This window comes from Engraulis encrasicolus, chromosome 13 (assembly GCF_034702125.1).
Source record: "Engraulis encrasicolus isolate BLACKSEA-1 chromosome 13, IST_EnEncr_1.0, whole genome shotgun sequence".
Lineage (NCBI taxonomy): Eukaryota > Metazoa > Chordata > Actinopteri > Clupeiformes > Engraulidae > Engraulis > Engraulis encrasicolus.
The window spans coordinates 26215791-26229576 of NC_085869.1; the positions used below are offsets into that span (position 1 = coordinate 26215791).

Genomic DNA, 13786 nt, shown 5'->3' on the forward strand with positions numbered 1-13786 from the left:
TAATCTGGCACAAGCCATCTTTTTACTTCTGTAAACAATGTCTATTGTGCATGGTCCCTGCTGAACTAAACAAAATAAACTAAACTAAACCGGAGACACGGGACAAGGCAAAGGGAAAACACATAACGCAAGAACATATTGGAAATTACACAAACACACTAACATTTAACCTTCGACAACAGGTCGTTAGGCCTACAGTATTATAAAACCATTTCATATAATACATTATGGTCATTGTTGTTATCATGGTATACAGATACACAAAATATAAGATGTAACAACATATACTACAGCTGTACTTACATTCTATTACACCAGTTACTTCACTGTAGGCTGCCTAAAGAGTAAGGCTACACTGCAATTACAGCACCATTAAAATAAAGTGTTACCTAACAAGGAATATAAGAAAATAAAGACATATAGGGCATATGTTTTGCTATACATTTTAAGATAAAATTGCTTTTGTATTGCAGTCAGAGAAAACACCGCGTCTTCCACAGAGATGCAGAAGATAAAGCTTCAAGTGCTGGTCCACATTTTAAAAAGGAAATCTTCATGTCCATAATCTTTAGTCGACAGCAGGGGGCAGTGCCGTCTATTTTAAAGACATATACTGGAAAATGACAGGAAAGCACAAGGTATCTCTGTCTCTCTCTGTCTCTCTGTCTCTCTGTCTCTGTCTCTCTCTCTCTCTCTCTCTCTCTCTCTCTCTCTCTCTCTTTCTCTCTCATGAATTTAGGATGCATACAGTATGGTGAGGTATCCAGGCCTACTGCAATATCAAGTTCTTAATTGACTATAACTTTCAAACAATGCATTGGATAACAATTCATTAGGCATGTGTTCTTGTTGATGTCCTTTAACCCTTCAATTAAAATCTCTAATTTCTGACATAACAATTTAATTAGTACCCCTCCCTCAATACAGCTGTCTGTGTTAAAGACCAGAACAGTTCTCCATGTTTAATGCAATGCATAGGCTGCTATCACTGAAATGACCACGCTTGGCACTAAGGGTTTCAGACAACCGCATGTGAATACTACACTACGATAAATTGCCTTTTCTGATACGAAACCAAAAAGTTGTGCAGCACATTTCAGAGAAATTACATTACACATTTTCGCAGGAGCCTACATTAACCAGCTATCCATAGGTCCTGTGCGCGAGTTCTCTTGATGGACACTCCATACAACCAATCAGAATTGAACAAATGAGTAGAGCGCAGAGCTTTCAGTATGCTCGCGCTACAGTGTATAATTGTATAAACCCGTTAGATGTAGCAAACCTCCCCTGGGGACAGAGCAAGTAACCGGTGATATATTCTCTTTCATATCTTTTGCCGAAAGGACGGTAGAATGTAACAGACGGCTGCGGTGGTATGCGAACCCGAGAGGAGGAATTGAAAAATCAAGGGGACTGGCGAAAAAGCTGGCTACAAGGCTGGCACTTGCTCACTATAATCATTGTGAAACATAGCAGACTATGATAGGATAGTACCAATGGCTACAGTGTAGCGAAGCGACCTGACGTCGATGTGCATTTTTACTGATAATTGCCGAATAGACGAGCGTAAGCAGCGCTCTTCGTGGACATTGATGCGATGCACATGATTCCGCCGTTTGGACCTTGAGCTTTTCTCCTGCGACTCTTGAGAGGGAGGTTGCGAGGATTAATTTCGGGGTTGCTAGTTAGCAAGCTACCCTATGCAACACGTTGCTGACAAGCAAGACTTCAAGGTGTTATTCGTACAATATCTCTATTCAGTAAGTATGTAAACATCTTTTAGCGATGCTCCTCCTCTACATTTTGCCGTGCAAATTGATGTTCATGTTGTTCTGGGGCCTGTCATCATTTCTATCGCGTGATATCATCAGCGTAGACTGCTGCGGTAAAACTGTAACCCAGAAACATTTTTGTCTGAAAATGTTGCGGCATAGACATTACTAAGTGTTTCAAAAGCTTGGCCAGGCGAAGTAGGGTTATGCCATTACCGTGTTGTTACCAATCTTATCTTTGTACTTTGTTGCGCATACATTTCAGTGCAGTAAGCCTAGTCTAGACCTCTTCTTAGGCTGTATCCCCAGCTTGTCTGGAAGTTGAGATGCCGATTTTGTATGAAGGATGAACTCTCAGTAATTGTAATGACTCTGTCATGGACGTATTACATCATAACTCACTAGTTATGATTTGGCATCATCGTTGTCGAGAAGGACACCAGTAGTACGGTCCTGCGTAATGCTGTTGTACTCTTGACAGGACGCATAAGTAGGTCAGTAAGTCTTTGAGGTAGACCAGTTTTCTTGAGTGTTACTCGGGGTCAGCAGTACAGTTATACCAGGATTATCCAAGGTAACGTGCTTTCAATGCACGGGCATTCAGTAGGCTATAAAGTGCTTTCTGTAGTGTTTCAATGTACAGTCAGTGTTCCATGTGTTGTATCATTTACTGGCTGAACTGTAATATAACAGAAACCGCTGTGTAGAACGTCAGGATTGAAGATGTGAAAAAGTGATTGAAATATTGAGTTAAAAAGTAAACTGTTCTCACCTCTGAAGCAACCAAAGTAGGCCTACCACGGAGTACACCACATAGAGTAGTTTTAGTTAATTGCCTATACCAAATTAATGATTATTACCTCTCCAAATTATGTAAACCTTATTAGGCTACAGAAAGTATTCTTGGTCATGATGCTCATTCTCCCCAAAGATCACAAAGCACCAGATCCACATTTATTAAGGGATGTTATTAACAGAACTCTCGTCAACAAAAAAGTGGGCCAACAAAGTTAGAGGAGTCTTTGAAAATAACCTGTGTAAAGGATGTTGTTTTCTCTCAGACTGTTTGTCACTGCCAACCTTTGTTTGCACTTCCTGCGGGCTGTAGGGAAGCCAGCCACCACCAACCAAACTCATGCCTAAGCACTTCCTCACAATAGCACACTCCTTGAAAGAGAGAGAGAGAGAGAGAGAGAGAGAGAGAGAGAGAGAGAGAGAGAGAGAGAGAGACCTTTTTTCACCAACTCTGTAGTCTAGCTAATGAGAATGCCCACAAAGTAACTAGACACACTATTAGGGCCACAGTCTGGCCTGGGGATATCTGGCTATGAAATGGTCAATAATCCTCGCTTGCCTCTGAGTTGATTTTTGATTGTAAGGAAGAGAGGGGCTTGGCGGGCGAGGCAAGGTGAAGTGAGGCGAGGCGAGGCGATGTGGCCGGGGCCTATGCGATTGTGTGGTGGAGGTTGTGAGTGACCTTGTGTATAGCTCGCGGGCCCCAGTCAAGACAGGAAACGGTTCATCCTTGCAGATGGCTGGACACTAATGACCTAGCTTTTTTTGCAGCACAGCAGAGGAGACTGCGGGCGCTTGCCTCTGGCACTCACTGAGCCGGAGCTGAACCCCAACTACAGTGGCTCCTCTGAGGAAGCACAGATGGCCTTGAACGCGTGCACACGGCCATCATCGAGGATATCAGTGGAGAGAGAGAGAGAGAGAGAGAGAGAGAGAGAAATGCGCGCATCGCATGCCTTTACATCCCCATGCACGACTCGCCCTGCATAACTATCATACATCTATTCTAGTAGTATTAGGGCGGTTCATGTTCAGGGCAACCGAAGATGTGTGGAGGTTTTTTTAAAACAAGCTTTGTACAAAGTAGATAGATAAGAAACCGTTTGTTATCACTTCAGCCGAACAAATTGTCAGGAGGTGGGGAGGAGCAGGGAGGTGTTGGGGAATAGGAAGCACTCGGTTGCTTTACAACCAGGACGCTTTGTAAGCGTGGTGGTGGTGGCATCTGTGTTGCACTGTGCCAGATAAAGTTTTTATCTCTGGAGGTATGCAGCCAGCCTCTTCTCCTCAGCGTGGCCTCATGGGACTGTGGAGGACTGTGTGTGACTTCACAGTGACTGTCCTTAGTGACCGAACCTGAGTGTGGTGGTGACCTGTTTTGGTGGGTGTAATAACAGCATTTGTAACTATAGTAATAACTGTAATCTGTATTATTGTTACAGTATGTATTTGTAATTGTTGATTCCTAAAGGGAGAGGTCTAGACAAGTAGTCAAGAGAATTATATTAGCACCAGTCATTCCCGTCCCCAGTAGAACTAAAGATACTCCTTGGGCGAAGAGCAAACTGTCCTTCAAGCTCAAAGAAGCACCAATTTTTTGACTTTTGTATACATTTTTTTGCTATTGAAAATGACTGTTCAGGCATCCTATCATCTACTGTATGTGTGAATTCATTCTTGTCATTCAAATGAGAACATACTTTTTAAACCTATACATTATGCATTGTGCAATGCAGGGCAATGCAATGCCCAATACAAAATGTGAATAACTTAACCCAAAATGCTCTAAGATGGACATGTCATTTTGCAACGAAACTCTTCAATTCCAGTTGCTTACAGCCGAACCCTATAGATAGCTGTGTTTGTAAAGCACAGTTCATGTTCATACAGCCATGCTGCTCAAAATGCTTTAACAGTCCGGCAATAAAAAACACAGGCTTGGCAGATTTTGAGAGCTGACAAGTGATCAAGTCCATTTCCCAACGTGTGTGCTTGGGGCTCTTGCTCGCTCCTGCGGTAATAAGGGAAGGTGTGTGTGTGCTAGTCATGGGGGAGGGGACGAGTACGGAGGCAGGCAGGCAGGCAGGCAGGCAGGCAGGGTTTGCGGAAAGCACGTGGTTGTGTGTGTGTGTGATGTGCTTGAATGATAAGAAAGTCAGATTAATGGACCCCTGTCGTGAGCCCTGGGGGGAGGGGAGGAGAGGAGAGGAGAGAGCATTGGAAAGCCAAGCAGAGCATCGGCGACTGCCAGGGTTGTTTTGATGTATTTGGGGGCCTTAGGCAAAGAGGGACTAGGGCCCCTTTTTCTCTTCAAACTATTTCTAGTCCGGATGTACACCTTCAGCGTTGCTTCTAGTCAGGGCAAGAGCAATACAAATATTGTTTTTGAGCTCCCGAAAAAGCAGGAACTCCTCCCACTTTGTCGGGAAGCAAGAAACCATTAGCAAACTAAAGGGAGGCGGGTCAACCATGCCGCTTGGGAAATGTTAATTTTTATGCTCTTGGTCAGACCAAGTCTCAAAGAGATTAGAAAGTCGATGGTAATCAGGCTAGGAGAGCCCCCCCCCCGCCTCAAGAGAGATTTTGATAGCGTTATCATTGCTCTTTTTCAGTTATTGAATTTAGGGAGGTTTTGCCTAATTCACGAAGTTGCCATTGCTGTCATTTGAGTACAAGTACATAGCCCGTGATTTCCAGGGGCCTCTTTCAGCTGGGGTCCCTAGGATATTGTCGAGTTGGTTTGCCTGGTTGTGACAGGCCTGGTGACAGCTATTCTCCCTGGTATCTACTACCTACACCTTGTTTTTTTTGTTTTGCCCTTTTTCCCTACAGTATAGTCTGTGTCTAATGCGAAGCCTTCCAAAAAGCCATCCGAAAAATGTCGACAGGGTTATCTTGGATAATTTTCATTCCAGACACTCTCAGGTATACTCTTTAATATCTTTGAGGACAGACGGGTTTTTGTTGTTTGGGTTCACTTCGGCCTTATGGCGTTTCTTCATTTTATTTTAATTGAAGGTTGTTGAACTTGACACAAACTGGCCTGCTGGGAACATCTCGGGTTATCAGTTATAACGAGGGCACTTGCTCAGCAAGCTTTAGTGAGGTGGGAACACTATATATCCTCAAGAACAAACACAGCAGAATGGCGAAGTTGTTTTTTTAGGCTTTTGTTTGTTTGCTGCCTGCCTACCGCTATGAAAATGAAACCCTCCCTCTCTACTCCCCTGTGCTTCTCTATTTTGGCTGCGGTGGTCAGGGGATCTTTAGAGAAAGACTGAATCTTATTGGCAGCCGATGAAGGGCGAAAAAAAAAAATGCTTGCGGATGGAGTTGAGCTTGCTATGGTGTTGTTTTGTGCAAATGTTGTTTGTGTCTTAAGTTGTTTGTTTGTTTGATTTTGGTTCTCTTTCTCTTTCTCTGTTTTTTCCCTCTTTCTTCTCTTTAGTGGGATGACGTCGCAGTGTCACCGCTGCTCTCTCTCCCCTCCACTGCTTTTCCTCTCCTCCTCCTCCTCCTCCTCCTCCTTCTCCTCCTCCTCCCTCTCCTCCGGCCTCTCCCTACCAACGCCTGAGCTCTCCCTGGGCTCCTGACGCTGTTGACTGGCCTCTCCTCTCCTCTCCTCTCCTCTCCTCTCCTCTCCTCTCCTCTCCTCTCCTCTCCTCTCCTCTCCTCTGCCTCTGTTCCCTACCCATTTCCCCTCCTCTCTCTTCTCCACCTCACCCGTCTCTCCTCCTCCTCCTCCTCCTCCTTCTCCACCTCACCCGTCTCTCCTCCTCCTCCTCCTCCTCCACCTCCACCCGTGAGCCTCAGCATGCGTCGCTTCGTCTACTGTAAGGTGGTGCTGACCACCTCCCTGGTCTGGGTGCTGGTGGACGTCTTCCTACTGCTCTACTTCAGCGAGTGCAACAAGTGTGACGACAGGAAGGACCGCTCGCTGCTGCCCGCTCTCAGAGGTCAGTCCGTCAGTCACCCCCCTCCCCTCCAGATCGCCCCCTACGCTACGCAGACATGCAGACGTGACACATACAGAAGTGTGTGTGCACAGTCACGCACATTACGCACGCATTTCACACACACACACACGTACACACTAATGTACACACACACACACACACACACACACACTCACACACACACACACACACACACTAAGAGACACACACACACGTGTGCGCACACACACACACACACACACACACACACACACACACACACACACACACACACACACACACACACACACATAAACACACACACACATAAACACACACGCACACCAATATACGTACAACAAATGCACTCTCACACATGCAGATAAACACACACACACACACATACACGTACACACACTTAGTACGACCGGCTTGAAAGAGCTTAATAAGTCATGACCTACACACATAAATACACAAGCATATGCCCCCCACCCTTCATCCTTGTCACCCGGCCTCCACCACTGACCCTACCCCACACCACCTAATCTGACATGTCACCAGCCCCCAGCGACCGCTACCACCAATGCTAAATCCACAAGACCTACCTGTAGGGCTGGGCAATATGACGATATATATCGTTATCGTGATATAAAAGTGTATATCGTGACCTTTCTCCTATATTGTTTATATCGTGATAGTAATTTTATCAATTTTATACAATTGAATATCATTTAATTACATTTCATGTGGCACAATACACATTATAAGTTAGTGTAACTGTAAAAATAAGAATAAAAAGAGCCATTCTAAAGAAAGGTTGTTTTGCGACATGAACAAATAAAGAGCAAATAAAGAGAATAACTGAAAACGTATGTAATTGTGCTATATCGTGATATATATCGTTATCGTGATATAAAGTAATCCATATCGTGATATTGTTTTTTTCCATATCGCCCAGCACTACCTACCTGAGAGGTCAGTCACTAGCTCCCCGACCTCCCCCCCCCAACCACCACTATCCAGCACCAACGCTACCCCACAAGAGACCTAGCCTGACGGTAGGGACACATACACGCTAATTTGCGAACTTTGCCATTCATTCCTATGAGAGAGGAGAAGGCAAGCGAAAGCAAGCGAACAGGAGCGAAGCGAAGCAAAATTATTAAAGAAAGTTTAATGTTATGCAAATGAGGAGCGAATTCGCCTGCCGCGGCCCGAATCAAATCAACAACATAACTGTTCCATTCCATTTGATTCGCCGGGGCGACCTGATGACGGTTGGATTTCTTCTCTCTTTGCTTCGCTCGCTTCGCCTCCTATGTGTCCCTACCTGAGAGGTCAGTCACTAGCTCCCCGACCCCCCAACCACCAATATCCAACACCAAAGCTACCCCACAAGAGACCTAGCCTGATTATCATCGACTTTCAAATCTCTTCGAGACTTGGTCTGACCAAGAGCATAACAATGAACAATTCCAAAATGGCATGGTTGACCCACCTCCGTTGGTTTGCCACTGGGTGTTTGTTTCCTGACATTAGAAGGAGGAGTTTCCGATTTTTCGGGAGCTCAGAAACGATATTTTTATTGCTCATGGCCTGACTAGAAGCAACGCTAAAGGCGTTGCATAACTAGGAGGGTGCTGCCTGGCTACAAGAAGAGACCCACCTGAGAGTTGAGTCACTCAGCCCCAAACCACCGACCACCCCAGCCCACTCCACCCCACCCCCCCCCCCCCTTCCCCACCCCCACACCCACACCCGCCCCCACACCCACACCCACATGACCCACCAGGAGAGGTCTGTTACCCAGGTAGCCTCTTAGTGCACATGGGGGTCGCCGGCGGGCCTATTCACTAGTTGCTGAAAATACTACATCATAGCAATATTGGTATGACAGTACCAAGAGCCTTAAGTAACAGATTAAGACATAGTCATTACAATTTCAGTGACAGTAAGGTTATAACATAGGCTCTGCGCTAAGGAGTTAATCAGTCCCCTCCACACCCGATTCACTCTACGCACAACCCCCAACAAGACCTGATCTGAATGGTGGTCACTCACCAGCCCCTAACCCCCCCCCATCCTCAACATTAACATCCAACATCAGCATCATTTTTTGGTGTGCAACACGCTACCCTACCAGGACCTTACCTTGTGTGTGTGTGTGTGTGTGTGTGTGTGTGTGTGTGTGTGTGTGTGTGTGTGTGTGTGTGTGTGTGTGTGTGTGTGTGTGTGTGTGTGTGTGTGTGTGTGTGTGTGTGTGTGTGTGTGTGTGTGCATATTCTACCATGACCTCACCTTCTATGTGTATGTATGTATGCATGGCGAGTGAGCATGTGTGTGTGTGTGTGTGTGTGTGTGTGTGTGTGTGTGTGTGTGTGTGTGTGTGTGTGTGTCTTTGTGTGTGTGTGTGTGTGTGTGTGTGTATGTGAACTGATGGAGGGATGATTTCTGTAATCAAGTCGTGTGCGCTATATGTTTAACACTTTAATTTCCCTCTGGATTAATAAAAGTACTCTACTCTACTCTACTGTACTCTACTCTATTCTACCTCGGGTCACCAGTCCCCAACCACTGACCACCCCACCCAGCCCTCACCACTACCGCAACAAGACCCACCCTAACAGTCTGTCACCCAGCCCCTATCCCCACAACCACCAGTGCTATCTCTACAAGACCAAGCTAAAGCTACATTCACATACATTACTCGCTTCTCCTTCACTTGCCTACTCGCCACTCGCTCATGGAACATTCGCTAAATGTTCCAGCGGGTTTAACTGCCAATGCAAAAGCGAGAAGTACTGTCAGTTATCCGAACCCTGCATTCCAATTGGTTACTCTTTTACTCGCCTCGCTCGAAGTAAAAAAATATTTTAAGATCAGAATGCGCCCACATCGCATCGCTTGTAGTCTCCTCGCTTCGCTTGATCACATGCACATTCTATTGACTACACTCACTGTGCGAGTAACTAGTAGCAATGTGTGTGAACCTAGCTTAAGACGTCAGTCAACCAGCCCCTATAGAGCTTGAAAGTGACGTCACTTCCCCCGATTTCATGGGACCTCAACGGCGTTTTTAGCCGAAAATCATAGCATGTAATGCAATGGCAGTATTAAAATGATATTTCGATCGCCTTCGAGTTGCGCCACGAGCTCCATATATGTTGTTTCTGATATTTTTATTTAATTTTTCGTACGAACCCCCAAACTTTTTAGAAAGCTGTGTTTCTTCACATTTTTCATGCAGACGTCCTTGGAACAAAACATTGATACTTTTGCATGAATAATCTTTATCTAGCCTCTTCAACAGCATATTTGGAGCCCAGCGCATATAATGACTGAGATCAGGAGATATTTACTCGCTACCACGTTGATAGATGGTCAGCTTAGGTCCCGTGAAATGCGGAACTAAGGGGCGGGACTTTCAAGCTCTATGCCCTGATTCTGCCCACATGAACCACTCAATAATCTCTTCAGTCCAGGAAGAGAATTTACCTGGACCCTTGGACCAGGGGTACACATGCACATGCACATGCTGCACACCGATTAGAATTTCAAATGACTGCTTTGAGACTATTGTGAATGTGTTTGCCTGTGTACGTGTGTCTGTGTGCATGTGTGTGTGTGTGTGTGTGTGTGTGTCTTTGCGTGTGTGTGTGTGTGTGTGTGTGTGTGTGTGTGTGTGTGTGTGTGTGTGTGTGTCTTTGCGTGTGTGTTTCTGTGCGTATGTGTCTGTGTGTGTATCAGTGTGCTTGTGTGTGTCTGTGTGCGCATGTGTCTGTGTGCGTGTGTGTTTCTGTGTGTGTGTGTGTGTGTGTGTGTGTGTGTGTGCACGCCCGTGCTTGCGTGTGTTAGTGGTTGCAGTTTCAGTTAAGACATTGATATTATCATTTAAGAGGGCACTTTGATTTCTCGACCCTGTTCCCTTGGAGACCTCTTCTAGTTTCCTCTGTGCACCACACTGACGAGATGCTAAAGAAAGATGGAACCTAGCAATGAGATAAACAAAAGAAAGAAAGCGAGAGAGGGGAAAAAAACGTAAGTAGGGAAGCATGGAGCTGTGGGTCTGTTGCATCTTTTCTCTACTCTATTACAGCACACACCGCAGGAGAACGACACATCACTGGTGTCTCTGCTGGTAGCTAGAGTGCCATCTCCATAGGCGCTATACGAGTGCAGTGAGAAGAGAGAGAGAGAGAGCTCAATGCATAATCATTATACACTTACAGATGCAGCCCTGGTGGAAAGAGGCTGTGGAGACCTTGCAGGGGAATGTAGCCTGAATTAAATACCGTAAATAGCCAGAAAAAAGCTTCTCTTGGACTTTGCTTTACCTTCCTCTTCTTTTCCTCATCAATGTTTCTTGTACTGTACAGGCCTGGACCTCAGGCCTGTGCCTCTTAATTACTTGTGCAGTTGGTATCTCTAAGTAGGCCCTGCCTGCGTTCTCACAGGTAAATAGGATTACTGGGCGGCCCGAGTTAAGCTGCTTCCGAGGTTAGGGAAGAAGCAGGAACCAAGTACTAGAAAGTAGTGTGCTGTTGTTGCTCGTGTTTACTTTATTCAAAGTAGTAAGGATTTTTTTTAATAGATGATGTTGTTGGTCATTCATATTTGACTAAATTGGCTTGGTACAGTATATATACAGTATATGAGAGGGGAATTCTCCTGCATGAGCTATTCGTTTTTTTCCCCGTTTTTTTCTTGTGTCTCTACCTGCCGTGAGACACCTGAAATCTTAATATGTTAGGGGGAGCAATTGGGGGGGAATTAAATTGTTAAGCGAGGTCTGAGCCACCGAGTCAGTCCTCTGGCTGCCAAAGTAGAGCTTAAGCAGTCTGCGACGGTCTGTCAGCTTTTCAGCATTTTGCCACTTTGGGCATTTGTAACTTGTTGAGCGTGTTGGCGCAGTAGCTTATGTGATCAGCAGTAGACTCGTCTTGTGCTGATCTACATTTATTTCTTTTGCTGATTTAGGTATTTTGGTTGACTGCTCTGGGGTGAATTTCTCAAAACCAAAGTTGCTTACTACATTAGCTACTTTGTTGTTTTCAATGCATTTTCCCATTGGCAACTACCGAAGTTGCTAACAGGCTAACAACTTCTCTTTTGAGAAACTCACCGCTGCTCGGCCACCGCCCATAAGATGTTAAAAGCGCTCACTATGTTCACTTTGTGTGATGTTTTAGCCATTGTCCAATTTCAATAGATGGCCAACATGAATTACAGACTCAAGACTTGACTGTCGTCTGACAGATAGCCAGCAAATAATGTTTTGCTGTTTAGAAAGTAATTTTTTAAAGTGTGATAAGCAAGGGTGTCTAGCTGCACAACGCAAGGACAAATGATGCTTACAGCAATGGTCCCCAACCATTGTCGGCCCGGGACCCCATTTTGTCATCCTACATTTCTTGGGGACCCCATAAGCATTTTTTTTATCATGACAAAAAAAACATGACTGAGCTAACTTTCAGGCCATTGAACCCAGAAATGTTTCTGAAAGTGTTAGATTGTATGCAGTGTTTCAACCAGAATTAGTCATTGTTTGTGTTATTATATATTAATTACTAATATTTACAAGTATTTTGAGTGTTGTCACACCTAGACATTTTCAGCGACCCCATTTGAATTTCAGGTGACCCCCACATGGGGTCCCAACCCCACTGTTGAAAGACACTGTCTTAGTTATGCCAATTGGAGCCAATTTGGATTGGAGCCAATTTTGGTCCCCTAGGGGAAATTCTTTCTCTGCACTTTATCCCATTTGGACTAGTGAATCACATTGAAGTACACACACTAGTCCGTAGCAGTGGGCTGCCTGCTGAGCGGCGCCCGGGGAGCAGTGTGGGGGTTAAGTGCCTTGCTCAAGGGCACTTCAGCCGTGGTCCGGTCGGGCATTGAACCGGGAACCCTTGGGTTGCCAACCCAGTGCTCTAACCACTGAGCCACGACTGCCCACCTTACAGGGTCTTACAGGGTATGTGTTGTGGTATGAAGGCTGTGGAAATATGTTTATTACTGTGTATTCAGTATCCAATTTAGCCTCATAGAATAAATCAAGATAATTGGACTGACAACTCTGTCAGCATCTGCCTGTTTCAACAACCACTGTACATTAAAGTGCCCATTTTAAATATCTAAATAAATAATGTCCTTGAGGTTGTAAGTCTGGTGAGCCAATCATGGGGGGATTGACAAGACACTGATGGTTTTATTGGATTCTTTTGATTGAGTTACCTATTTTTATTTTGAAACGCCCATTCCATCTACACATGAATTGCAGAGCGTCTTGCACAGCCTACGTTCTTCTGGAATAGTCTTGTGGCCTGTTTGTGGGAAAGTACGACTCTCATTTGCAGCATGTTTCACTCCGCAGAGAAGAATCAATACCTGCTCCCCGTTTCTTCCTCTTTCTTTCTTTCTTTCCTTCCTTATTGCTGTGTGCGTGGGCTGATGGATGGACCCAGCTCATCTGCTGGTCTTATTTATTCTTAAACACTTCTGAAAAAAATAAATAAATAAGCAAATAAATAAAAGTGCGTGGTTGCGCCCGGATCCTGCAACTGATGGGATTGTTGCATCTGCTGAATAATGATGTCAGTGGACTGTCACTGGCCGTACCCGATGACACACTTGTTTTAAAAAAATAAAATAAATTACAATGCAACCATATGTCCATTTTGAAATAACAAAATAAACAAAGGTTTGAGACTGTGCTCCATTCCGGCAACTGATGGATTGTTGCAAATGTTAAATAATGTTGTCAATGGACTGCTGGTATGTGACAACACCCACTTTTTTTTCAGTGCAACCATATGTCCATTTTGAAATAGCTAAATAAATAAATGTTTGGGACCACACTTGGTTCCTACAGCTGATGCATCTCTGCAGCCGGTTCTGTGAATTATGTTGACCACAGACCAGTCGTACATGAAGATGCATAGTTTTTTTTACAATGGCACCATATGTCTATTTTGAAATAACATAATAATAATATAAAAGTGGATGACTCCATTTGGTTTGTGCAACTGATGCATTGTTGTCAATGGACTAGCGGTAAGCCTATGTGATGACACCCCCCTATTTTTTGTAATGCCATCATATACCCATTTTGAAATTAACGAAATAAATGAAATTTTATCAGTTTGTTGAACCGACGCATTGCCGTACCTGGTAAACAATGTTGTCAATGGACTGTTGGTATGTGATTACACCCAGCCCTTTTTTTTTGTTTTTTTTTTACAACGCAGCCATATGTCCGTACGTATGTCTATACGCCTT

General features: G+C 44.6%; 1 protein-coding gene across 2 annotated transcripts in view; it reads left to right on the top strand.

Annotated features, from left to right (window-relative positions):
* Window positions 1-1282: 1282 nt before the first annotated feature.
* Window positions 1283-13786, top strand: part of galnt13 (UDP-N-acetyl-alpha-D-galactosamine:polypeptide N-acetylgalactosaminyltransferase 13) — a 90840-nt gene continuing 78336 nt past the window's right edge. For both annotated transcript variants that reach the window (XM_063213558.1, XM_063213557.1), the window contains exons 1-2: window positions 1283-1763; window positions 6019-6526. In XM_063213558.1, the coding sequence (XP_063069628.1) occupies window positions 6385-6526 (142 nt within the window). In that variant the 5' untranslated portion in view covers window positions 1283-1763; window positions 6019-6384. The remainder of the gene's footprint in view (window positions 1764-6018; window positions 6527-13786) is intronic.